This window comes from Solea solea, chromosome 8 (assembly GCF_958295425.1).
Source record: "Solea solea chromosome 8, fSolSol10.1, whole genome shotgun sequence".
Lineage (NCBI taxonomy): Eukaryota > Metazoa > Chordata > Actinopteri > Pleuronectiformes > Soleidae > Solea > Solea solea.
Window position 1 is genome coordinate 20968438 of NC_081141.1, and position 27240 is coordinate 20995677.

The following is a 27240-nucleotide window of genomic DNA, read 5'->3' on the forward strand; positions in this document are numbered from 1 at the left end:
AAGGGTGATTTGAGGAAAAGGAACAAATTAAAATAATATCACTTTAAAAACATACCTGATGTCAACTTTATTTCAAGAGCACATTTAAAAACAACCGAGGTTGACCAAAGTGCTTTACAAAGTTAAAGGCACAGCAACATAAAAGGTATAAAACATAAAATCAATAAAAGCATACAACAAAAACTGTATAATAGGAACATAGTAAAATAGTAAAATGGTAAAATTTAAGGAGAAGAGGTGGGACTTTAAAAGTGATTGAAAATGTTCAATGGTGGGAGCAGATTTAATTTCCATGTGTAAATGGTTTCAAAGTTTGGGGGCCGCTTCAGAAAAGGCCCCATTTCCTTGGGATTTTAGTCGGTATTTTGGCAATGTAAATGCAACCTTAGTTATTAGACTTCAAAGCTCAGGATGGGGTGTGAAGAAGAAGTTCAGAGAGGTAAGATGGTGCCAAACCATTAACAATTAATCCTAAAACAAATGGGAAGCCAGTGGAGGGAGCACAACACAGGTGTGATGTGGTCTCTTTTAATTTTTCCTGTCCAAAGGCGAGCGGCAGCGTTCTGGACCAGCTGGAGTTGCTGGACAGATGACTGATCTAAGCATGGTTCAGTGTCTCTCAGACTTTGCGAGGGAGATAGGCCTTCACTTCGGTGATAAGCCTTAGTTGAAAAAAGATGGACTTAACGAACGTCGAGATTTGTCTGTCAAATACACAGACGTTGTATTTTTGTAAGAATTCATATACTAATAAATAAATAAACTTATATATTTTCATTAGCTGCCAACTCTTCAGGTGTAGGCTTCTTACCATGTAGTCCATGCCCTCACCACAGTTAGTGACCACACAGAGCAGGCCTAAAGCCTTGGCCAGATCTTTGGTGGTCTCTGTCTTTCCCGTACCAGCTGGTCCAGCAGGAGCTCCACCAAGATACATGGAGAGGGCCTGCATTAAAAAAACACAGCCACATTCACAGACATTCAACTGACACATTTTGTTTTGCTGACGCAAACATGCAAAGCCTGCCAGACCTGCGTGAGCGTGAGGTAGATCCTGTCCGTCAGCGGGGTTATAACCAGTCGACCATTCAACCCCATGTATTCATATCCATACGAGAACGAAGCGCTGCACTGACGCACAAACAGGTCGTCTTGTTCCTGGAGCCAGTAGAATCGTAGTTGGCTTTCCCACTCAAACTCTTGTGCGTCCATAATACTGGAAGTACATTTTTTTTTTTATGAAAAGTAAATCATAATATGTGAGTTACACTGTCATATGCATGTTAAAAGTGTGAAAGGTCTACCTGTTGAGAACAAAGCTGTCCACAATATCTCTCGCGTGTACATCAATGATGAGCACAGTGTTGAGCTTCCGTCTGTCGTTTTTCTTCATCGGTTGTGTTATTCGTGTCACCAGCTCGTCAATCTGCCGGTGCATTTTCTTAGCGTAGTTCTTCAGTGCAAGCTTCTCCCCTCCCTTCACCTTTTTAAAGATGTCCTCTACCTCCCAGGTCCACCACACTTGATTGGCAGCCAAAACCATCATACCCTGGTAAAGCAACATCCAGTCCACCCTGAGAGACACAGGGAAGGAAAACACATTTGCTGTGACTCATTTACAAGGACTAGCACACAGTCAGGTCTTAACCTTGAAAAAGGCCCTTTAAAGTTGTGAGGCCCAGACAAAATGTCCTCACAAAGATAGACTGGTAACATTGATTTGTAACCTCACAAAGATACACATACACACCTGCTCCTGTCTTCACAGTAGTGGAAGATTGCTTCTTTTGTAATCAGCCTATTGGTCCTCCTCATCTCCAGTGATACTCCGGTCATCCACTCCTCCACTCTGCCCTCCACTGGGACGGGCTTCCTCAGTTCCATCACCTCACCCTCAGCAGACACCATGGCTCCAGCTACCGTCTCCCCGTTGCTTTCCACATCAAACCTCAGGGACGCTATATTGTCATACATCTTGTGGAACAAGGAAAAGACAAAGAATTGTAGCCAAGTAACACACACACACACAGACAGACATATGGAAACGTTACTCTTGATATGTTACCTTGATCATGTGTTCCTGGACACAGGCAGGATCACTGCTGCCGAGAATACTGAGCAGTTCATCATCAGAGATGAAGAAGAAGCGTGGGAATGTGTTACGTTTAGAGTCCAGGTAGTCACTCAGACTCTTCTGGCACTTCTCCAGACCATCACTCAGAGCCTGCAGCTCTGTCAGCCGGTTGGTAACGAGGCAACATCGTTTAATGTTTGGACTCCTCACTGTGTCACTCATTATCTACAAAAAAATTTAAAATATAGATTTTACAATTCTGAGTAACAGATTATTTTTGATTTCATCCGGGTAAGGTTTTGGCAAAACTCACTTCTTTAAACTTTTTGTCAATGTTGTCAAATTTCTTGGCTTCTTCAGGTAACTGTGAGCGAATGTCTCCACCAATGAATATGCTCTCCAGGTACATCCATTTTCGCTGTACCAGCAACCATACCTGTGGAAGAAATGGAATGATTTTAAGTTTTTTGGATCAACTGAAGCATGCCATGACAAGAGGTTTGGCTGCCCATACTGACCTCTATAATTTCACAAATAAGGGACAGGTCTTTTTCCAGTTGTTGTATGGTGATAAGGAAGTGTCCAACAAATCGACTGCCTGCCATGCTCTGCAGATTCATGGTATCATTTTCCAGATTCAGCAGAATCTCGTCCACCGCGCCCAGAATAGATCCACGTTCCTGAGTCCCTTTAAAATATGGCTGCACACTGAACTTCAAGTTTTCCCAGGTCTCCACCACCTCCTTCACTCCCTGGAAGCACATGAATACATTCTCAAACATATTAGTTAATTTATGTAAATATTTATGATTTTCACTGATGAACTGATCGCTATCTTCAGAATTATCGGGTCATTCCCAAAGATGGAGACTTGCCTTCTCGATGCTGAGCTCTTTTACAGCAGAGGTGACAATGTCACCTATAACATTGGCATATTTATGCAACTCCATAGCAAACATGTTCTCCAGAGTGAAGCTGTCGGTGTTCATCTCAAAGGCAGTGCCCGTCTTTTCCATCAGTACCTTCCAGTGTCTGTGGCACAAAATGTCAATGTTTAATTCACTGTCTTGAAACTGCAGTGCATAGGTTTTAAAACGAATCAAATGTCTGTCACATCAAACCATTGTCGAGTGAGTTGCACACAGGAAGTGATTTGGACAGAGGCAACAACAACATTGCACTACTAAATTGACCAGCGTCCACAACAGCCCACTGCTCCAGTAACTCAGAGAAGCTGAGCTTCCCTGGAAGTGACATTTTTGCCATATTTGTCACCGTCACAGTAGTTTAAGTTTACCCAAAAGATTTAGTATTTGATGACTGACCTGTCTCTGAGGGCCTCATTCTTCAGGTCCAACAGAAGAGGCAGAGACTCTCTGAACTCCTTCATTCGTCCCTCCAGGAAGAAGGCCACAGGTAATCCTCGTACATCTTTGGGCAGCTGCCGCAACCTTTTGATGAAACCCTCAACGCCGTCCTGCAGTAGCTGGAGGTTTAAATCCACCCACAAGGTCTCAGACCACTCAGCCTTTGCGTCCTAGATAATTCAAGGATAAACATTAATCATCACTTGGAAAAAAAACATGTTGACTCAAGGAATGTGTCTCAGTATGAAACTGAAAGTTCTAAAACAGCCACCACATCCCACCTTCTGAGCTTTATACATGTCATATATTTGTCTCAAGTTCTTCATATCCTTCTGCATGTTGATAACCTCTGGGTACACAGTGACTTGCAGATCCAACAGCTTCTCAGCATTAGATAACTCCTGCCATCCTGCCATTATCTTGACGAGGTCTGCTTCATATTTCCCCAAAATATTCAGTCCTGAAAAGACCAAGAGACGCAACATAAAATCAATCCTGAGACGATGATATGATGCAGTGTTCTTGCTCATTCACAAATCTGGTTTGTGTCTTGGAAATTTTAGAAACCCAGAGATTTTAAGAAACCTATATACTCAAACTGTATATAGTTTGGGAAACCCTGCTTTGTATTACTGTTATAGAGCTTAAAGCGAGAGGCAGGGGTTCAAGTACCTTTGTCAAGATCATCTCCCACAGCTCCAGGTCCATGCATGTTGAAGCTTTCAGCAAAGATAGACACCTCCTGCTGAAACTCTTCAATATTTTCCGTTGTAGTCTTTGGGCGTGTCAAATACAAGATGAAAAAAACAAAGGTCTAAATGTAAATCTCTAAAATATGTGACTTTAATTTTCTGTTGAAGCAGAAGGTGTGGGTCTGATGTCTGACCTGAGTAAATGATTTCTTCACATTTGTCAAACTCTTGTCGACTTGTCTGGATTCTCTGAACAAGTCACTCCACATCTGGTCAACACCTGCCAACAGCTCGAGTTCGTCCTCTACAACCTGTGCAAAGAATAGCGTGCATAAGTGAAGCTCAAGAAACCGGTTATGCTTAGAGGGAACGACAATTCAACATACATTACCTCCACTTTGTACATTGCCAGTGTTCTGTATCTTTCCTTGATATCAACGATTCTCATCTCCACATCTAGAGACATGTCTCTGATGTCTGAGATGGTACTAAGGACAGACTTCAGGTCTTCAAACGTGTCAGGACTTTGCTTCAGCTTTGCAGAAAGATGCTTTTGTCAAAAAACAAACAAAAACAAACTTTAGTATAGATGACAAAAACAAACTTGTAAAACTGTAGCATGAATCAGTACCATGAGTTCATCTCTCAAGTTGAAGAGATCCTCTTTGGTCGGCTTATTGAGCAGGCTGCCTAGTGAACTGATGTAGGACTCAACAGTCTTCTGCACCGTGTGAACCAGAGGCTCCAGGTTTAGATAGATGACGTGATCCGTCTTGAAAAGCTGCTCTGACATCACCTCCTGTCTGATGCGAGAAAGGAACTGCAGCTTATCGTCGTACATGACGCACGACGGCTTTCTCTCGGCAAATTTCTCATTGCTGATCAGTTTGTTCTTTTCCCAAAGAGGCCGATAGCGCTTCCAGTGGTTCAGGTAGCGATCCACGGAGAGGAGCAGCCGCTGGATGTTCTGGGACACCGTCATGGCACTCTCATTAACCTGAGGATGCTGGCACACGTCACTGTAGAAGCTAAATGTCACCAATTCATCTTCCCCTGCCACACGCTGTGGAGGGCACTCAATGCAGGTCCCACGCATCCAACGCACAAATTGCTGAAACACATACATTTGGCCAGAATAAAGTCACATTGACTTGCAATTGTGCTGAAAACAACAATGGCGTAATGAAGTAAATACAAAATAACTACAGTATGATGCTCAAACCTTGGTGCTCTCTACACAGTCTCTGACACACTGCATGAGCAGCCAGTAGATCTCTTTGCTTTGGGGCTGTAACACAATCTTAGGGGCAGACAGGATGGCATCAACTTGGAAAAGCTCAGTGCTTCCCATCAGTGCATTGTTGAAGGCCTGAATGCTCCTAAATAACAAGGCCGACAACAGAAATGTCAGCTGACGAGACGGATATTGTCATGCGATTGCAACAGGGATGGAAAAATTGTGTATTTACCTCAGCGCCATCTTCACAAGTGAGTCCAACACCTTGCGTTCCCAGTACGTGTAATAATGGGTCATACATGTTGCTTTACCACTGCTGGTTTCCATGATGAGATGTTCTGTTTTTGTGATGAGGGGTCCAATGTCCACATACTTCCTGCTCAGTAGATTCACAGTTTTCGCCCGCTCTCGCTCAATACGCTCACAGAACTCCTTGACACCTTGGGAGGGGGGAAAAAACATATACAAATAATTAAGTGAAAATGGTTTATTGTAATAAATAATATCCATCTAATGTAATTATTCTACCTGGTAAGTCGTGTGATTTATCTGGGACTGGAAATTTCATCAGGTTGGCCATGACCATGGACTGCAACTTGGAATCCATTTCCGTTTCGTTCTTCTGAATCTGATTGACGACTGACTCAAACTTAGACACAACCTGAAAGCCTTGTTTGATGAAACTGGGAATACCTTAAACCAATGGAGACAAGTTATCTGATTAAGCAAAATTAAATGAAATGAGATTACACAAACACATTCCACAAGCTCTGTATGCAGCATACCCAAGGAGTACCAGTTCATTCTTTTGCACCCAGAATGCATCACTTCTTTGACCGCTCTGATGTGTTGAGCCAGCATAATGATCTTTGGCTCACTCAGGCTGTCCATTACAGAGTGGTAGCAGTTAACAAGGTTGTTGAGGTCGTCAACATACCTGCGATGAAACAAATCAGGCAAGATATCGATCAGTGGTTTTATTGTTTGGATTAGATTAGACACTGCATTCTTACTGGTGTGTTTCATTACCTGATGAATTTGTGCTTTTGCAGAGCAACATTTTGAGCGACGTCAGGAACAGGGTAACCCAGTGACCCAAGGTTGTTGGTCTCGGAAATGATTTCCCTGATCTCCGGAGCAAAGTTCAAAAAGAATCGTGCTCCCTGCTGCATGCTGCTGTCAGAAGCTGGGCCGTCCTCAGAGACAGCCTGCAGGAAAAAAGCCACATCAAAACAAAAGGAATCTGCCGTACATGAGAGTTACAAGTGAGTAAGTAGTGGAAGATGCTTACTGGTTCTAACAGAATGTGGATTTTGGGGGTAATCACGACCAACAGATTTTTCTTCATCAGCAACGGCAAGTTATGCTCAGTCTCAGCCAGCCACTGCTCATACTTTTTCGCCTCATAGTCCCTGAACTGCAACGCCACTTGTGTATACTTGTCCTTGGCCTGAGCAGAATGAAGTGAGAGTCACACAGAGTGTGTGAAGGTGACATTTTGGTGCCTACGTACTGTATATGTCCCTCGTGCTACGATGAAATAACTCACCACTTTCCACTTTTCACTCTCCTGCATCTCCGGCACTTCCAGGAAAGGAAGGATGGTGTGTTTGATGCGGTAGAGAAGAGATCGGACCCATCGGATTGATCCGGCCACAGGAGGCTCATTTTTACTGAGCGGTGGTTTAACCTTGTTTGTCTTAAATATTTCATCTATTCTGTCCACCTACAACAAAGAAGAAAATGAGTACTCGCTATTACAAAATATAATCATGGATACATAAATACATGCAGTGTTCCTCACAGAAGCTTTAAAATGGTCTGACCTCTTAGTAATGTGCCATTTGGAATATGAAGTGAAAATCAACACAATGCCATTCTTGTGATTTTGCTACCATTTAAGATTAAAGCCAATATCAGGGTAAGAACATGCCAGGCAGCAACACAACTACAACTGTGCAGAATTCGCCCAGAAGCATCATGTAATGTACTGCTTTATTATTAAAGGGCCCTAAAATCAAATAAAGGCTTGTGCCGACCCTGGTCTGACATTATGAGATATTGCCATCACATCAACATTTTCTTGATTTCACACTGAAATACCTCTTTGCAAAACTGAGCCAGTATGTCATTAAACTTTCTCATCAAATGGTGACTGATGGCCTGTCTTGAGCGGATGTGTTTGAATTTCAGGAGCATGTCAAAGGCAGCGGCCGAAGAGCGCAGCGTCCTAAAAGACTGATCGATGAAGCCGATTGCCTCTCCTTCAATAGCCTGTGGAGACACATGCAAAACATCATAGACAAAAGTGTGCAACTCTGTTGGTGTAGAATGATCCCAAGACTTAAACTTCACACACCTGAGCTGTCGAGTCAAAATCTTGCATGATCATTTTCCAGCTGCTCCTCTTGCCCATGTCAAAAGGATTAAAACGGACCTCCTCGATAGGCGAAGCGAGACTGTCCACCCTGCACAGCACTTCATCAATGCGCTTTTGGTCACGGGTCACACCTTTCAACTCTGGGCCAAAGATGTTGTAGAACTCTTCCAAATTCTGCGCCGAACAAAGGCAGGAGAACCGATCAAATCTGAGCACGATTTTCCTTTTTCCAACTGTCTGGAGACTGAGTGAGAAGTTATTTATGTGCATATTTATGTACCTGCAAAACATTGTATAGATCTTGGCAGATAGACGCCATGTAATCTGTCCTCTCAAACAGCCTCTTGCGGTCAAATTCCCAGCGTGGACCTCTTCCTGATTCTTCAATTTCTGCACGCACTTCAAAGTAGGATGACTTCCACTGGTCCAGAACCTGTTTAGCATCATGCACCTTAGATTTGGCCACTTCCCTCTTTTCTCTGCGAAGTAAACGGCACATTCAAGCAACATTCTTGTGCTGCACACAGAAAGGGATTTGTTCTATGTCAAGACAAGTAGAGGCAACAGCAACACGGTGCTATTAAAGCCGACTGCTGCAAACTAGGTGGAGTATGACTGAAGATGAATTCTCCTGCTCTAAAAGCCAGTCGCTTTTTGTTTGTAGACTTAATATCAGGTGCTGTCGTATATCACCTTGCTGAAGTTTGCATCCAGACTTCGCAGCTTCCTGGTCAGCAGTTAAGAGGAAAATTATTACTGGTATGAAAGCACATCGGGCTAAATTGTTTTTTTGAGACACATTATGACAATTATAAAACATTTATTCCTTTTGACAAAGTTAAGAGCACAATCCTAAATTTGTCTTAAGTGCCTGCCAGGAAGTTGCGAATCTGGATGCCAATTTTGGTGTTGTCAAAAACTTCAACGCTATTTAAAAATAGCTATCTTGTTGATTTTACATGCTTCTATTGTGAAGTGTAAGCGTTCTCCGGAGTAGAGTGAGGGAAAGTTTATCAGAAAATTGAAGATGCAGGTCTGGAATAAACCCGCTCTGGCTGGATCAGATATATTCAGTCTGTCAGATTATGTTTTATATTGCTAATCCCTATGGATTTAAAGTGCACAGTGAAGCTTGAAACCATCACTAATGCTGTTGAAATTTTCCTGCCAACATGGCGGTCACGTGATACAGTACATGCAGAATGTTACTGAATTTGTTTCTGAACATAGGCAGAATTAGAAAATCATCAACAAAAATGTTGATACTAGTGGATAAAGAAGAATATTAACGTAAAAGTAAAACTGTATGTCCTGCTTGTAGCGGGCCTGAGAGCTCCAAGTGTACCATCTTCTAGCAACAAATATGAGAAGAAGGCCATACAATTTGGGATGGTGATTATATGACAAAGACAGAGGAGATACATTTGATAAGACATGGGATCCTGTACTGAGATACCTAAAGGAACTTACAAACATAATGCCTTAATGTATTGCGTATACTTCATTTTATTCATTTATTTACCCATATTGTCTAACTCTGATTATGGACTGATACGATCATTTAGATGTGCTATGTTCTGTATGTTACAGTTTTTTGTTTCTCTGTCTTTTGGAAAATAATAAACATATTTAAAAAAAAACTTCTGATGTATCTGCACATACTTGAACATCGTGTTGACATCAACGACTTGAGACACACGCTCACACAGCTGCCAGGCGATTCGCTCCATGAGAGGAACCATACGTTCGTTTGTGTTGTAGTGGCGAGAAATTATCCACACTATTTGCAGGCTGTCCATCAGGGGAGAAATCGTGTCCAGGAGCACACTAAAATTTGATCCAGTTGCCAGATTCTGCAACAAACAACAGTGACATTAAAAGTCCGATATTGATTAAAACAATACTAGGAAAAAATGTACGAAGCGTCCAACAACGCAGTGGTTGCACTGTTGGCATGTGCAGAAGAGAATAAGTCAAAGTGAAGAATGTTCAGCTACAGCGCAGCTCACCATGAAGTGTCTTTCCAGTGTGCTGAGGAAACGTAAATTATCGTCCGACTCAACACAGTATTTATTAAGTTCAGCAACAGTTCCCTCCAGGGTCTGAACAATGCCGGCATCTGCTTTGGTCATCACCTCCAAGATTTTCTTCACCGGCGGCTGCTTGAGCTGCTCACTCAAAGCGCTCAGGATGGATGCACGCTCCTGCCAAAAAGCGATCTCAGCCATAGGGCTGGGTGCCTGGAGGAAAATGGAAAGTGAATGTTTCAAAATTGAACAATGGATATAACAGTGCATGTTATCTGTTGCTCTGGCATTTAATCCTGTTGATAATAGTTGAGACATCTCAGGAGTGATATTACATGTCGCTTGGCTTGACCTCGCGCCGTTCATCTGAAATGGAAGTTTTTCCGCTGAGTCCAAAACTACCTTTGTTGAAATGTACTAACCTGGGGCTTTTTGTTTTGCTGCTCCTCCATAAAAATTGTAATCTGAGTCTGCCAGTTCATCACACACTGCTCCAACATCTCTAACATCTCTGGATTAGAGAGGAGCACATCCACGTCTGGCTTCAGGTCAAGCTCAGGGATGTGCAGGGTAAACTCATCTGTGACAGAGAGAGACAGGCCTTTAGATTGTTTATAATTATGAAATATTCTCTCTTCTATGAGTCTTCCACCACAGCATTTTTTTTCACCTCAATTTCTCCCTTTTATCTGCATTGTTCATTTTGTCATAGATTTTAACACATAACACACATCTTGAGGCGGCACTGAGATTATACAGTGTCTGTAGTAAAAATAAACAAATGCAGTACATTAGACTTAAATAACATATCCATTCATTAATTAGTAAACTAAAAATGTACAAGCTCTGTGTACATTAAAGTGTAACTTACTGCTTTTTTTCCATTTTGTATTGAAATATTGCAATATTATGATTATTTGATTATTTGTATGCTGCGTCCTTCATCTGAAAATGGACCTTGTAAAACTATCAGACATGACTGAGGGAGCGTTTGTTGTTTACACCAGGATTGCAGGGGTGGGAGCAAGATCCCATCCCAGAAAACAACAGATTTTTCTGAGCAGTAGAATTCACTTCTCAAACTTTTCTTGGGCACTTCTTATGTCGCTTTTCCACTATAGCATGGCTCGGCTCGACTCTACTTGTTTTTCCATTAGCGATAGCACCTGGTACCTGGTACACTGATTAGCTAGAGTGTCATCACTGGAAGAGTCATGAGTGCGAAGTCCGACACAAGAATCAAATGTAGAAATTCCAAACTGTAGATCAGTTAAAGCAAGGGAGTCTGTTGTATTTAGTGACAGCACTGCTGAAAGTCAGCGATCGTGAGTTGAATCACAATCACTATGCAGCTTGTGTCATACGGATTCTATTTTCTGGTCATGCAGGAAGTACTGACCTAATCTTTTTAATGAACTGATTTTCATGATTCAGTACACTGAAAACAACTGCTTTGCATGAGCATGGCATGAGTTTGTATTTAAAATAAAACCAAACCTTGTATCTGTAGGTGCTGCAGAGACGTGTTGATCAGACCCAAGAACTTGTGTGTCCTGTTGAGCAGCTCGTCACGCATTGGGACTCCATGGCTTGACTTTGCTGAACTCTCGTCTCCATGTCCTCCAGTGCTCTCCTGAGAGGACACTGACTCACTTTGATAACCTGCACCTGTTATCTTCATCTGGTGCACAGTTAACAAGGGTATATACACCTGGATAAAAAAACAAAACAAATCTATTCTTATTCTCATGTTCTTATCATTCACAGTTCAAGTGATTCATACTGGAGGGTTTTTGTTTTACATTTGCAAGTTTGCTCTGCAGCACAAACAGCGGGTGTCCACTGTGCATGCCAATGTCAAACAGCCTGGGCATCAAGATGTTCGCCTCAGTCATGTCCAGTGGTTCAACAATGGTCTCTGATTAAAACATAAATCATAATCTCTTGGTTAATCCTTGTAGATACTGAATGAGAAGTTTTACTGTTGTGATTCTTCCTCACCGCTTATGTTCCTGATGAAGTAGAAGACAGTGGATTTCAGAAATCTCTCTGGGTAACTGTTTACTGCGACATGAAGCTCAATGTGATAGACAACCTGGACCTCAATCCTCTGAAAACATAAACATAGAATGACATCATCTTTCTCTCTTCTGTTAAATACAATGACAAAGAATTCAAACACAAACACAGTGTGACAGACGGTAAAAAGCAAAGTTCCATCTCACATGGCTGGGACGTCCTTCATCCGTCTCCTCTGTGACTGAAGTTATCTCTGCTCCACTTTGGATCCAAGTGTTATTTTCAGGATCTGAAGAGTCTCCATCTTCCGTCCTTTCTGTGGTGATAAACATTTCACTTAGAAGCAGGAAACACAACTATGACTACACCTAAAATAGGGATGTGATGACCTTCCAAAAGTAGTTGGTATTTCATGTGAGTGAATTGAAAATGCTGTCTACACTGCAAAAACCTGATTTTTAGTTAAGTGAAATAAGCCTGGTTTTCTTTTGCCTGAAAAGAAAACCAGGCTTATTAGAAAATTGTCTAACTTGTCTTAATCAGCTATCACAGTTTAATTTGAGCTTTTGTTACTGAGCTAAAACTGGTGTCACAAAATGGAACACTCATTTTAACTTCTTCACAGGCAAATAAATCCTGTTATGTAAGAAATGTCTAAACCTTCTTAAATTAGACAGTTTTTGGCTCGTTTTCGTTATAGAATATAGCAAACCTAGCTTACCACATTGGCAGATGTTTATCATGATTTTTAGAACATTTAGAAACATTTTGGGATTTTATTTTGTAATGTTCATGTTTAGTTGTATGTTTTGTACCTAGTTTCTTTTTTGGTCATGTTTGGTTGTGTTTGTGCATTATTTTGGTTAGGGTTAGCATAATTGAGGGTTAACATTTTTACTTTGCTTGTTTTTGTGATTTTAAGGTTTGTTTTTTTAACGAATTTGGTAGCGTTATGTTTTCGTAATGTTCGTAACATTTTATAATAATGTTTTGTGACTTTTTCTGGTGAGGTTTATGTAACAGTACAACAATTAGCTCATCTGTTTCCGTAAGCTTTCAGACAAAAATGGCACATATTTTATTCCGGATACTTGTGACAAGAAGTTTTCATATCCACTCATTACCATTCATTCAATTAAGTCAACTCACCGACAGGTATTTCCACTTCAATTTCCTCCTCTCGAATGGCTTTGAAAAACAAGATACACGATGGCGACTCCTCCTCAGACACAACGTTCAAAAAGCGAATTATTTTCTGCTCTTCTTCTCCATCTTCACGACTCAGAAGTTCGTCGAAGCATTCGTCGTTTAAATTAAAGCCGGCACAAACTCTCTGTCGAACCCACTCCACTCTCAAATCGTCGTGAACCATTTTGTTTCGATGTTCATTTGACCCGAAATTACACGGAGAATCAGACATTCACCAATGTTCTGTTCAACATGTCGCCATTTCAAACTTTTAGTCAAAACTAAGTAACTTGTCACTTGATTCACGAACACCACGAGAACGGTGTTGTGGCGGTCGCTTGTTGCTTTGGCAACCATGACGCAAGGTAGTTTGGTCCCCAGAGAAATGACTGGAAGGCAGGTGCTGCCTGAAGAAACTGGGAAACTCAAGGCAACTATAATATTAATATAAAACCCCCAGTTTGAGCCATAACCACTTCTTGTGTTACAGTAGACAATAATCAAGCTGATCAAGTCCTCAATATCAGTAAATATCTGTCCCTGATCAGAAACATTCATTAGAATGCAATTGCTGCCATGGGCACCATATTGAAAATTCATCATGCCTCAACTTATCCAAATCCTTTTTTTGACTATAACTCTACCAAAATGCAAGCTTTTATTACAAAATGGACCAATTGCAGTGGAATTTCTAGCTAAGCTTCCTCACTAATGGTAACAAATATGAAGGCAGTGGCTCCACTAATAGATCAATGATCAATCATTATGACAAAACTAAACATCGAAAGAGAATACTGTAAACACGACCAAAGATACTATAAAAGCAGTTTCTATTATACAGTTATTCCACATATACAAGTGCACTTTATAACCTTAAATGTGTACATTTCTCTCAACTCACTGCGCCAGCTCTGTTAGAGGTGGCGCAGCATGCTGTATCCATAGATTGTACCTGCTTTGTTTACATTTTCTCCCCAGCATTTCTTTTCATTTCCTCTCTGTAATAGAAAGTCAAAGTTAAGACTGCTACATATTTAAAAATGACAATGGGCACATCCCCACAATAAAGACTATACATTTGTTTGCCTATACACACACACACACACACACACACACACACACACACACACACAGAACTTAAGAGTAAATGTATCCATGCTGTGTCTGGATGCTGCAATTCAAATCTAAAAATGCTGCTAGAAAACAGATAAAAATATTGACTTACATGCAGAATTAGTTATTTTGCACCATCTTTATCACACACCAGCAGTGAACACACAAGTCGGGCGCAGGAGCAGTGGGCTGCACCTGGGGAGCAATGAGGACTGGATGTTTTGCTCAGGGGCACACTAGCCCTTGACCCATCCAGGGATTTGGACCTTCTATAAAAGTCCATTTCCTTTCCTCTTGGCCATGGGCTGCCCAGCTTACTGAAACTTGAGTTTAGATCCATTTACAATAAGACACATTCATCAAAAACCCCAAGCAAACACAATTTATTATCAACAAAATGATGAAGATATGATTTTGCCAAAAAAAAGATCTAACACATGGAGTGTTTGAAAAACAGAGTTTTAGTTCAAAGATTAGGACTGCATTAGAGGAAATCAGGAATACCCACTCAACCACCCTATAAAATGTCACCGTTCATTAAGGCAAACATTACTTGGAGCAGTAAAACAGCAACGGCCACTTGTAAAATTGAGCTTTAACATTTAAAAGTTGATACACAAGGTCGAGACTCTCAGACATGTGGCAGTTTCTCCCCATAAAAACTCTGTTGCCACTGGACAAAAAGTGCTGACAGGTCAATAATGCAACAACGACGACAATAATGTCTCTTATTGTCTAATACTAACCATACAATACTGGGAAATTTACAAAACTAGAAAACACAATGTTACTCTAATAATCAATGACCAACCGTGTTAAATTAAACAAAACATCCTTCAATGTAAGGAGCTCAAGACAACCAAGAGCTGAGATCCACTAAAGTCTTCCCATGACTGGAATGTGAAAAATGTACAGTAAGTAGATGCATAGGCAACACTGTGAATGCATTAAAGTAAAAATCATGTTCCATTAATATTCATCTTTAATTCTGATACATTTAAAAATACAATAAATTAAAAACAAATCTTCTGGAAAAAAGTATATACATCTAAGTCACGCACACCCGCCCCGAGCACTTTTCAAAAACAGAAAAGTCCAAAGATCCTTTGCAGCGTTTCGGTACCACAAAGTAAGTAAGAATACAAGAGGAAACTGAAGACTGATACAGTATATGCTGTCATTTGGTTGAACTTTGATAAGGCAATCAGTGCAGCAACGAGATGAATGAGAACGTGATGTGATTGTAAAGTGGCTCACTAACCAGTGTATGGAATCCAGATCAGATTAAACTAGAACCAAAGGAATACCAGCATTAATAAAGACGATAAAGATAAATGTTCTTTTATCTTAACCAGCAAATCCCAAGAAAAGAAAAAAAAAATCACCATAACTGATTGAACTATTTAGTGTTGTCTGTAAAGGAAACCTCTAGGTCAACTATTTACTTATTAATCTAACTTATCTTATACTTGTGTTGGTCATCAACTAAAAAAAAAAAACTGGTGGCTCTAAAGAAAAGTGATCTCTTTTTTTTTAGAATACAAGTTGTATTTCATTGCACTTCAACCTCACAACATATTCAGAAGTGAAGCAAAACAGTCATTTCTTCAAAGTACATTCTGCACCGTCTGTTTCTGGAAGATTGTGAGGCTCATTATTTCACTGAAATTATTAAAAAAAAAAAAAAGAAAGGAGAAAAGGTCAAAATCACTTCCCGACATGTCTGGAGTTTTGCCATGGCCTTGTTTTTTTTTGCTACAGTATAACAAGAAAGTCCTTTCATAGTAAGCCGTCATGCTCAAAGCTGGAGGGCAGCAGAGAGAAGGAAAAGGGGCAAAACTTGACTCCGGTCCCACTGTAAAACTTATTCTGAAACTCCACCCTGAGGAAGAAAAGACAACTGCAGTTAATCTGAAACTGAAATAATCTGTCACAGTGACGCCAGTTACTTCAGAAGGTACCGTGATCTTACCAGTGTAGTCGGAGTGCATGGAGGAAGGCAGACAGACCTTCCATGACCAGGAGGATGGACACGGTGAGAACTGCAAACAGGCCAAACACTGGCACCAGGAATAAAACTCCCAGACTGCTGTCCATGCGAAGTCCCACTCGTATCACCATGGCCCACAGCACATCTGACAGCTCTGCGAATCAAATGTTTTACGCAGGTGTGAGGGGAAGACGCTCTAAAGTAAGAATGCTTTCACAAATAGGAATTGTAATTGTTTATTTTTTAACAGAAGAAAAATCTAAAATTAAATAAGTTGTGTGACTACCCCTTGCCCTCAAACCAGCATCAGTTCTTCGACATAGGTAGGTTGTTCCAAACATCATGGAGAACCAACCACAGACCTTCATACCACATGTGTATGTAATGATGATGCAGGTTTATCTTGAATAAACCTGGCTTTTTAGACGTTTTTCCACAGCAGATATTTTTATTTTTTTACATGAATTAGTAGAAGTAATATTAATTATTATTAATCAACTCCAGTTTTAAGAGAGCCAGGGTCATGCTGTTGTTCAAGTGTAAGAGTGTAAGGTCACACCAAATGCTCGACACGTTGAAAAGTGTGTGCTAAAATGTCAGAACATTTTGAAAAGTGTTTACTAAACCTGGAAATGACGTTGTTCTCGAATGTCTTGTTTTGTCCACAAACAAAAATTATTCAATTTTAATGATTTCTTGTATGTTTCTTATACGGAGCAAAGAAAACAGAAAACATTCACATTTAAGAGGCTGAAAAATCAAGCAAAAATTTGTTTGAATTATTGGTAAATACAGTCGAAAATAGTCGAAGATTAATAATGGATTAATCAAATAATTGGTAAAAACATCAAAACTTTAAATCTATTACACTACTGAACTGAAGAACTACTTATTTTAAATTTGATCATAACTCCCTATTGCAATATCTGGCAGGTAAATCACTATTAGATATTTCCCCTGCTTGCCTCTGACAGGTTTGAAAGTGTTATGTTGTGCAAATACTCACGTGCATGTGCCAGACTCAGAGCCCAGAGCCTCAGGTAGGAGGCTGTGTTGGAAATACACCCAAGGCAATACTCTATAGTGTGGATGGCCTGATGCAGGAACTCATCTGCAAAGTCAAACTATTACAGAAACAATGCATAACTTAGCATGACTCAGAGAATCCAGTGGGAAAAACAGCACATAGCAAAGCAACAGTTGCCTATAAGGATATTCGTTTAATTATTGTGTGCAGTCCCTGACCTCCTCTTTCTGGTGTTCTCCACTCGTGGAGAGATCACTGTGACCGCTGCCCTCCTCCATGTCATGAGTCCTCATCAGGAAGAGTTCGTCATCACTGTCCCGCCGCACGCGCTCATATCCCTGAGACAGCGATTAAAAGACAGCACAAGTTTAAGGAGACATTTTTCAGATTAGTGAGCAAATCCACAGTGACAAATTCTCACCCTGTACATTATTCTTATTTGTTGGCTTCCATTGTGCAGCCAATAAAGGTAGATGGGTTTGCCCAGCAGTAGAACAGGCACTGACAGAACAGCAATCACCAGCAGAAACACCTGCAGGCCGACCTGGAAGAAGCAACACAACACTGTTGTCTGTCTGAAAGAGAACTGAACTTAAAAAAAAATCATCAAATGAAGTCAGAATAGAGACAAGAGTTCACATGCAGCGTCTTTTCATGCATAAATAAATTATTTTCAATGTTGGAGCACGTCAGATGTGTACACAAATGAGACGCGCTGGTTTTTCTGGGCGTGTCTGCGTCACACAAAGATAAAAATGTGTCAACTTTCTGGAATGTAGCGAATGCTTTCAGATATTTGGGCCAAAGATTAAACTCGTCTTTGTCCAATTGACTTTGACTCTCCCGTCATTCAGACGACGATCCTGAGTCAGTTGGTGAGAGAATGCACACAGACGGGTTGATTTTTTCCTTTTCTTGTTTAATGTGTTATTTATTGCAATGAAGTGGCAGCCACTTCATCCATTTCAGCATTTTTTGGCAAGAGGTTTATTTAGCTTCTCACCTGTCCTGGGTAAAGGGGCAACACTGCATCACCCTGCATGAGGAACATGTTGATGAAGTGGATGAGGATGCTTGGAGCATGTCGGGAGTCCTTAGCTGTGAAGACCAGCCACTTGTAGAATATCATGAACACCAGGTAGCCAAACAAACACAGCAGGAACAGGATCTCGGGGAGGAATACCAAGTACAGGTTGTGCTTTTTCCTAAAGTGTCTGTTCGTTTGGGAATAAATGAACAAAGAGATTAGTAAAGGTAGGTTATTAAAAAGGTGGTAAAACAACTAACACACTGATACTCACAGGTGATTGTAAGTGCTGAGGATGACCCCGAAGCTCATGTGAATGACGCCCACTATCACAGACATCTTCATCTTGTAGGAGTTCAGAAATGTTAGGCGATTGGTTGCCAAGTTCCATATCTTTGCAAAAGAAAGGTGACATAATTCATATTATAAAAATGGTTAGCTTTGATTTGGTGAAAGGTAAATAAACTCACATAATATCCTTGTAAATGGGGGAAACCTCAATGAACTCCAACTATAAATAAATGTTCCAGCAATGTGATTCAATTAGATTTAGTCCTTAACGTGTGTTATTTTTACTCCAATTGTCAGATTCCAGGAATTTAAACCAGACACAATTTACTGTATCAGTAGATCTTGGAGCCAGACACAACTGCTCTCAGGCAGTATGGGGGTGGAGGGTAAAGGAAAATGTTGAAAATGTCATCTGTGCAGAGCTTTCGCATTACTATGTGATTTCTAGATTAACTGTGACACAGCATTAAATGCCTCCGACTCACCGGGTCGATTCCCAGAGGGTATGGACCCTTGAAAACTCCTGTTACATTTGGATCCAGAGTAAGAAAACGGTTTCCACTGAGATCACCGTCCCTGCAAAGAACAAATAATGGCATGTTTACATACCTAAATTATCTACAACGGCTCTTTTTGGTTGGTAGTGATATGTAAAGGCATTCTCGTCATGAGGTACAGTACTTACTTCCACACGTTTGCTTTGAACATGGCATTCACACTCCATCCAGACCCAAAGATGTTCAGAGACTTTGAGAAGCAGTCATTGTATATAAGTCCAGTGTAGATGGAGAACAGGCCCATCATCAGGATGATGTAACGGCCCTCGAAAAATGTGTTCCAGATCTGCACACAAACACACACTGGTTCGCACAGCTCACAAATTTCAAGGTCTCTTGCATTACCCTAACCTTAACCTTAACCATAACCAATTAATGCCCACACCTGACTTTAACCTTACCATAATTCCAATCATTGTAGCCCTAAACTTAACCAGTTCCTCAGAAATAAGGTTCTGCCTCATTAGGACCAGGTTTTGGTCCCTGGCATGGTCAATAATTATGTCAGAAAATGTCATAAAGAGATAACAAATACACGCAGACACACACACAAATATTAATCACTGACTGGTCTCTGATTGTAATGGATTTCAAACACTCACTGACCTCATTACTGGTGTTCTTAAGTTTGCGGTTCCTCTCATGCAACACCATCCAGAAAGCAAAGAGAGCCATAATGAGTCCATGACCCAGGTCCCCAAACATCACAGCGAACAAGAATGGGAAAGTGATGACAGTGAAAGGAGCTAAACATGAGTGGGAGACGAAAAACCAACAACTGTATTATTATTTGTTACATATAATAACACATACTGACACTGACTAACACATACACCAAAATATAAAGGCAACAAGATTAAAATCTCCCAATAATACAAGACAGAAAACCAGCAAGACCATAACTACTACTAGATTCATGGCCACAAAGATGATAATTTGGAGACTGAGTTCAAAAGTCAAATTTATTTTCAATTTTAAATTGTTTTTATGCAAAGCACAATGAGTTGCAATGTGCTATATAAATAAAGCTGCCTTGCCTTACTGGCTCTGCATTTCATTTTGCCCCATGCACATTCAATTATTCTTTTAAACTTCGTGAGACATAGGTGAACATATACACAGAGAGGATAAAATGCCATAAAAAAAAAGACTGACCAGGGTTGACCTCCCTGTAACTGCCCACACCATAGGCATCCACAATGTTCTGGAAGCCAGAGGTAAATTTGTTGGTCCTGATAAGGGTTGGGGGAGTGTCGCTGGTGGGGATACGATTGACGAAGGACGGCACCGTCGATCCACTTTTTCTCTGAAATATCAATGACAGATTAAACTGTTAAATTAAATTCACCTTAATGTCAAATCAGTGCTGCTAAGAGTGAGAAAGAAGTTGCCTTTGTGGCTGAGCAGCTTTGCATTAAACCCGAAGTGCATCATTTTTAAATATAAACAAATGTCTGTAGTCTATCAGCTTCACACGACTCTATCTGTATCTCTCACTATAGCAGTGTTTGAATCTCGTCTCGCCCATGACATTCCAACAGGTTGGAGTATGACTGAAAAAAAACACAAAAGCAGCATCCACGACAAGTTTCAGAAGTGAATTCTACTGCTAAAACAACTGCCACTCAGGCGTCAAAACGGGACAAACGTTTCAAAAGCTACAGCCCAGTTTAAATCAACTTAAATAGAGAAGAACAGCAAAAGAGCCAATGTCAAACCATGAACCAAGACCACACAGTTTCCTCACCGATCCTTCCTCCAGTGCCCTCCGCAGGGTGGGAATGTCATCGACAGGACACCACACCTCAGCAATCAGACACTTATTTGTAACATCCAAACTGCACTGGTTCAGAACGTAGTAGATGGCTTTTATCTTCTTGACTTGGACGACCCAGGTGTACACAGACTCCGAGGCCTTCATCAGGACCTGTCTCAGGTAGTCCTCAGTCCTATGAAGCACCTAGACACAGTAAGAGATAAATACGTCATACTAAAGCAAATACTCAAGAAGCTGAGGATGTTGTTCAAGAGGTTTACAAAACGTCAGTTCAGCAGTTATTCTATGATTAACTGTAAAACACAACTGGAGGAAGAATAAATACAGTCACTGTAAATAAGCATGTTAGTGTTTGTGGGAGTGGATAAGTGAGAGAGTTTAAATGCAGGAGCATGAATGACAAGAGAGAGAGAGAGAGAGAGAGAAAAAAACGTTCTGCTGAGACCTCACGTTGATCATGTGCTACAGAGAGCAAAAGCTACCAAATGATCAACGGTACAGTGCACGAGACACAATCCTCCCTCTCTAACTGTGAAGCCAAGTTAAGCTTCTAGAAAATATATCAGCCATTTAATTTTGACTTTTATCATAAGACTGGATTTAAAGGAAAACATAATAACAAATGTAATGAGATATATTAAAACAAGATTTTTGTTTGTTTTGGAAAATTTGGTTTTAATACTAATATTCCACCCCCCAGGGAAAAAAGACACCTGATACTGTAGCTCCAAATGTGTCCTAAAGTGTCCTAGGTTTTTGTTTAACAGAAAGCAAACACACAAAGTAAATGTTAAATGAATGACAAACAGAACGACGCGTTTTTTCCTTCATCGACCAAACTCATACTTAAAGTCATTTAAATATCAAACATACTGTGTGAAGGTCCTGAATGCGAGTTCCTAGGCCTTCAACAACATCAGTGCGCTCATCGTTGTTGGTGGGATAGGGATACAAGTGACAGTGGTAGCTATGGAGAGGGAAATGTAGTATCCACAGGTTATTGACACACACACAAACACACACCTCACTACAATTACTACTGAGGTGAGTCAATGGACAAAGAAACCAAAAGGAACAAGCGGCCCTAAACAACCAGTTCATGTTTGTTAAAGAATAGTTACCAGTCACAGATCTTCTTCACTTTTTGGCCAATTTGTTCTCCCCAGTAAGAGATCAGGAACACTATGCTTTTGGTAGGTTCACCCTGCATGAAAACAAACCATACAAACAAAAAAGTGTGTTGTATATCAATGTTAACACCTGTGTGCCATGATGGAAACAAAACATGTCACTTCAATCCAGAATGTCCTGTTCAAAATGTGTATAGATTTCATTCAAAAAGGAAATACTGCAATTACACCAGTAAAGTCCAGCTTTTCATTTCAAAACTTGCGGAACAGTGTTGCATCCTCGACAACAGACTTGATTTCTGAAAAGGCATGACTGCTCTTAGCTCCACAACCAGTCTCCCTTTAATGTAGCTTGCAAAAAAAAAGAAAATAAATGATGCACATGAATTGATTTTATTGAAAAACTGCTGATTGTATAGGTAAGAAGATTTATATGTATCAAAAAGGAAGAAAATAATTTAAAAAAGAAAAGACGTTTTTTGGTGAACGCATGCCCTAACATTCCAACAGTCAACAGTTTGCATAGTGAGCCTCTCCTCAGCTTGCGCAGAGGAAATGGATAACTGGATTAGTTCTCAGCAAAGAGTATGAGAACAGACATCTGAACAATGTCATCAGTGTGATCTTCACTGTTGTCACATGACTAATAGATATTTGGTAAAGGTTTCAGGATTGTCAAAAAAAATTCATCTGCACTACTTCTCATTAACAAACACTGCTAAAATGCAACACAAATACGGTATATAATGGAGGGTAGACGTAAACACACCAATCTTGGAAAGACCTACCGTGTCAGGATCTTCTAGATACTCCTCCACCTCGGCATAGCTGATGATAGTGTAGCCTTTACAGACTCGCCAAAGCATCCGCTCAAAGGCTTCGATCTTTGTCCTCTGAATTAGCCCAGAGATGAACCTGCAGGAGAATTTGCAGAACATTCACCATCAGCACAACATATTACATACAGAGCTACTAGGGAACATAAACTTTTATAACATTAATATAGGAGCCAAGTGATTCGATCACAAGCTAACCCTTCGAAGTGAGCACACTGAGGGTGCATTTGTTCATCTTTATATTAATAGAAAATAACATTATAAAAAAAGAAAAACAGCAACCATCTGTAAATATGATGCAGTGATGCATAAAAAGCCGTCAATTTACGATTATTTTCATTATCAATTTATTTGTTCATTATATTCTTGATTAATCGAGTACTTGTTTGGTCCGTAAAATGTTGACTGGTGTTTACCAAACCTGGAAATGATGATGTTCTCAAATGTCTTTTTTTGGCCACAAACCAAAATGATTCACTTCTAATGATTTATTTGTTACATGGAGCAAAGAAACCAAAAAAAATATTCACGTCAGAAAGCTTGTTTTAATTATTAAAAAAAACAAAAACCCTCGAATTGATTAATCAATTAACAAAATTACAATTAATTTAGCACTCAATTAATAATTGTTTCAACGAATAATTGTTGTTGTTGCAGCCCTAAAATGCTGGACATGTTGACTGCATGTAGAGTGAGGAGGGGAGATCTGATCTGGAGTGTTCACAGTGGAAACACCTTTTAGTGCCAGGTGTAAACTGATACACCTGACAATATGTAATCAGATCATCCAGGATGAACGTTAATACTCGGGTGATAAGTAACTACAAAGCAGGCCAGATTTCACAGCTTTTCTTACAGAAAAACAATCATTGGCTTCACAGTGTTGTCAGCTAAACATTACACAAGTCGTCTGCTGTGGCCGAGATATACTTCTCTGTATATTGTAGTGACTGTCGAAATATGCAGCTGTGGGCTCAGCTGTCTTTCCTTTGAGACCTCGTCTATGTGTCTCATTCACAATCAACAAAAACACGCATTCAACTCCTTCTGTGTACAGACTACACAGTTTTCCCACAACACCCGACTGAGCATTATGTTGTTGGCCAGAGATGCAATTTTATTGCAGCTAGTGTAATTATTGCCTGTGTGTTTACTACTGAATACATGATTTGTAATTGGAGACTGATACAACACAGACAACCATTGAGGAGACAATTAAAGCACGACTTAGATACGTATCTCAAAATTTTTAAAGCTCCAGTGCATAACTTTATAACTTTACTGCATCTGTCAGACCTGACTGAGGACGTTTGTGTGTATACAACAGCAATGCCAGGGTGGAGCGCGCGAACTCCTGAATAACCGAGAATTTTTGAAGCAGTGGGTTTCACTTCTGAAACTTTTTGTGGGAATTTCTTTCTATTTTCATTCCTACTCCAAGCGGTTTGCAGCCGTTCCGCTTCACTAGCACAATGCTGCTGTTGTCTCCGTCTGTCTTGATATAAAGTGATGCACCTTCTATGCACAGCGTGGGACTGTTGCCAGGCAACATGCTATCTAAACACTGCTACACTGAGAAAACACAGAGTTGTGTGGAGCCGACAGGCTTAATCAACATTGTGTGGCCTCATCTTACGATGGTTTGAGTACATCAAACCATTTGTAGCAACCACGCAGTACACAGTATCCATCTCAGAAATTGTGTAACTCATTTGCTTTTTCCTCAGTATCATTGTGGCTGCACTAATGTCAACATCATGCATAAATGGTGAACAGCGTTTCATTCCTTACCCCAGTTTGGCTCCAAGCCTCTGCATGCTGCTGTAGTCCATCACTGAGTCTTTTTCTAGGAAGGGAAACTCCTCATACTGTACTTGTAGGGGCTCTCGCTAAATTTAGTGACAAGACAAAAAAATATATATATTAAAATTGTGATCATCCATCCATCCATCTTCTACTGTTTATCCTCCACATGAGGGTTGTGGAGGGCACTGGTGCCAAACCCAGTAGGGCAAAAAGCGGGTCAGACCCTGCCGCTTTTTGTAGTGGAGATGTAACCTAAACTGTGTCGTGCCATGCCGAGGCAAGTAGAGCCGGTGGAAACATGCCAATACAGACAAACATTCACTCTCACACCTATAGTAATTTGCCTAATCCCCAAATCTGCATGTTTCGGACTGTGGGAAGAAATCGGAGAACCCGGAGAAACCCCACACAGACACAGGGAGCACAACTTGTGATCATATGGAATAAAAACACATGTATATATATGAATGGACAAACTAACCTCAGAGGGTCTCTGCACAAAGTTGCGGGTGATGCGTAGCATATGTGTATACTCTTTCAGCTCCAGTAGATTCTTCTGCAGCTTCTCTTTATTCTTGGTGACTTCACCTAGCTCCACTTCTAGCCTCTGTAGCTGCTCCTGTGAACAAAACAACCCAGTAACGAGGATAAATTGAAGTTTGTACTACATTTAAATAATTTACACTCAGTGGCAGTAACTTAAGACCAACTGATTTTCTCATCAATGTATTTAAAAAAAAAAGATTAACGATACAGAAGTAATAACTAACCATTATAGCCATGACGTGCTTTGGTAAGGGAGCCACTGGATTTACGTCTCGTTCAGGAAGTGAAATGTCAGCTTTCTTTATTTCCCTCAGAAGGTATCCTGTAAAAAAAAAAATATATATATATAGACAGTACAACACTACCTGCTTTTAAACAGCATTGGAGTCTGGTAGTGTATTACTCTCCTCTTAATCCAATAAGAATGCTTTAGTTAGTAAAGAATCACATTTCATTTAACTAAATACACAACCAGCTGACATTTCTCATGACTGTAGGGTCACTGGCCCTCAATTCAATTAGAAGTCCTCCTGAGATGTCATGGATTCTTGCTTTGCCTGAAATGACATCTATGTTTTGACTGTTAAAGATCAAAATAGTCTTACCAAGAATTCTCTCCATTTCTTCACATTTCTTGATCTCGTTGACATGTTTTCGCTGGAAGGCGTTAACGGTTGGATTGAGCTGGAACAGGTAAAAGAGAACAGAATGATTAATAGTGTCAATAGAAACAAAATCCACAGGGAAATTCTGCACAAACCAGCCAGCTAGGACCAGCCCTATGCCAGTGTTTCCCACACTTTTAAAAGATGACAAACTATTGTAATTTGTGACAAGAGAAAAACCGGTGCACGTTTGTGACCTTGTATGATCCACTCTCTCTTGTCTTTACAAGTGAGGTGTGACACTGCAGTCCTTTAAAAGACTTCTCTAAATCTTTTCATGTGTGTGCGGCCCCATATACACGCGTTTGACAATAGGACAGTGTGCTCAACAGGTAAAATTAGATTCCTGCTCTTTGTCGAGTGGCTTGGTGTCAAGTAAACTCAGCAGTAACTTTCAAAATAAGACGTTATTGAGTTTGAGGCCATATCAGATAGAGATACAGTCTATCCCGGGACTTACGTCTCTGAACTCCACCAGGCCGAGCTCTCCCAGTTCACTGATGCAGTCGTACGCGGAGCCGGACTGAAGAAACAGCTGGGCCAGGCACATCTCGTCACCTCGCAGCAGGGAGCCCATTTTGACACTTTGCTGATAGTCTTAGTGGACAGGCTAATGCTAGCAAGCTAACCACGGCGGTTGCTGCTGAGTAAACTGAAGCGGCGGTCTGTCCAGTTTTTCAGATCTTTATCATGTTTGAGCCTCGGACCGGTGCGCTGTTTGACCTGCATGAGGTTGACTTTAGTGAGCCATGGGTGCACCTCACCAGAGGTGGGTTCCGGGGGCTAATGAGCTAGCCAGCCTAGGAAGCACCGTGCCGTAGAATAGAGGGGAAACACTCGCTTCGTCAGGATCGTCAGTGGAAATGTGAGGACAGCGACGTTAAGGCTGATAATGTTGCATATCCACAGACGCAGCCACAGCTCTCCTTACGGTCCGTGAAGTTTTACAACACGTCTGTGTCCTGTGTCTATAGTTATCCACGTCACGTCACTTGTCTTCATACTGTTGAATACGACTAACTTCCACACAGTGTCGAATGTGCTCTTGGCCAATCAGCGCGGCAATTTGGAGTCTGCGCAGTGTGACAGCCAAGTCCCGCCCCCAGCACTGTCTCAAGTCGACTTGGGGACGTGTGTGTAAGTAAACGAATAAATGAATGAATGATAGACAAAAGAACAAATAAATACAGAAATAAATAAATGTATAAATACATAAATAAAATAATTAATTACAATCAACCAGGAAATAATCAAAATAATAAATAAAAGTCGGCCATTAAAAACATATTTTATTTCTTTTTGTATATATTTATTCTTTTATCTATTCATGTATTTACTCTTTTTTTAATTAATTTATTTCTGTATGTATACATTATTTTTTTATTTATTAATATTGTATAATTTGTACATATGTACAATATGTACATCTATCACCTAAATACGCAGGGATTTAGAATTGAAACTATAAACAAACTGAACGGTGACACTGAA

At 40.5% G+C, this 27240-nt stretch overlaps 2 protein-coding genes across 2 annotated transcripts in view; both read right to left on the minus strand.

The window, feature by feature from the left end:
* The window catches only part of dnah10 (dynein axonemal heavy chain 10), a 31487-nt gene extending 18319 nt beyond the window's left edge, over window positions 1-13168 (minus strand). Inside the window, exons 1-32 of the mRNA XM_058635341.1 lie at window positions 12946-13168; window positions 12003-12112; window positions 11779-11887; window positions 11580-11695; window positions 11275-11488; window positions 10200-10357; window positions 9760-9990; window positions 9413-9603; window positions 8031-8229; window positions 7730-7924; window positions 7474-7644; window positions 6920-7096; window positions 6662-6820; window positions 6400-6578; window positions 6156-6307; window positions 5899-6063; window positions 5603-5810; window positions 5356-5512; window positions 4765-5244; window positions 4525-4683; window positions 4328-4444; window positions 4114-4216; window positions 3723-3901; window positions 3400-3611; window positions 2950-3106; window positions 2593-2826; window positions 2388-2510; window positions 2066-2299; window positions 1751-1974; window positions 1305-1574; window positions 1033-1216; window positions 812-946 (exon numbers count right to left, since the gene is read on the minus strand). Of these exons, the coding sequence (XP_058491324.1) occupies window positions 812-946; window positions 1033-1216; window positions 1305-1574; window positions 1751-1974; window positions 2066-2299; window positions 2388-2510; window positions 2593-2826; window positions 2950-3106; window positions 3400-3611; window positions 3723-3901; window positions 4114-4216; window positions 4328-4444; window positions 4525-4683; window positions 4765-5244; window positions 5356-5512; window positions 5603-5810; window positions 5899-6063; window positions 6156-6307; window positions 6400-6578; window positions 6662-6820; window positions 6920-7096; window positions 7474-7644; window positions 7730-7924; window positions 8031-8229; window positions 9413-9603; window positions 9760-9990; window positions 10200-10357; window positions 11275-11488; window positions 11580-11695; window positions 11779-11887; window positions 12003-12112; window positions 12946-13168 (5925 nt within the window). The remainder of the gene's footprint in view (window positions 1-811; window positions 947-1032; window positions 1217-1304; window positions 1575-1750; window positions 1975-2065; window positions 2300-2387; window positions 2511-2592; window positions 2827-2949; window positions 3107-3399; window positions 3612-3722; window positions 3902-4113; window positions 4217-4327; window positions 4445-4524; window positions 4684-4764; window positions 5245-5355; window positions 5513-5602; window positions 5811-5898; window positions 6064-6155; window positions 6308-6399; window positions 6579-6661; window positions 6821-6919; window positions 7097-7473; window positions 7645-7729; window positions 7925-8030; window positions 8230-9412; window positions 9604-9759; window positions 9991-10199; window positions 10358-11274; window positions 11489-11579; window positions 11696-11778; window positions 11888-12002; window positions 12113-12945) is intronic.
* A 1296-nt stretch (window positions 13169-14464) lies between these two features.
* On the minus strand, window positions 14465-26778 carry atp6v0a2b (ATPase H+ transporting V0 subunit a2b). The gene is made up of 20 exons (XM_058635329.1): window positions 26210-26778; window positions 25690-25768; window positions 25309-25406; window positions 25020-25157; window positions 24524-24621; window positions 22685-22811; window positions 21888-21970; window positions 21640-21733; window positions 20737-20949; window positions 20145-20295; window positions 19596-19735; window positions 19118-19275; window positions 18918-19008; window positions 18416-18534; window positions 18118-18328; window positions 17536-17658; window positions 17333-17452; window positions 17094-17211; window positions 16070-16241; window positions 14465-15979 (listed from the first exon to the last, which is right to left on the minus strand). Exons 1-20 carry the CDS (start codon window positions 26324-26326, stop codon window positions 15877-15879), a joined length of 2553 nt encoding a protein of 850 aa, XP_058491312.1. The 5' UTR covers window positions 26327-26778; the 3' UTR covers window positions 14465-15876.
* Between the last annotated feature and the right edge of the window lie 462 nt (window positions 26779-27240).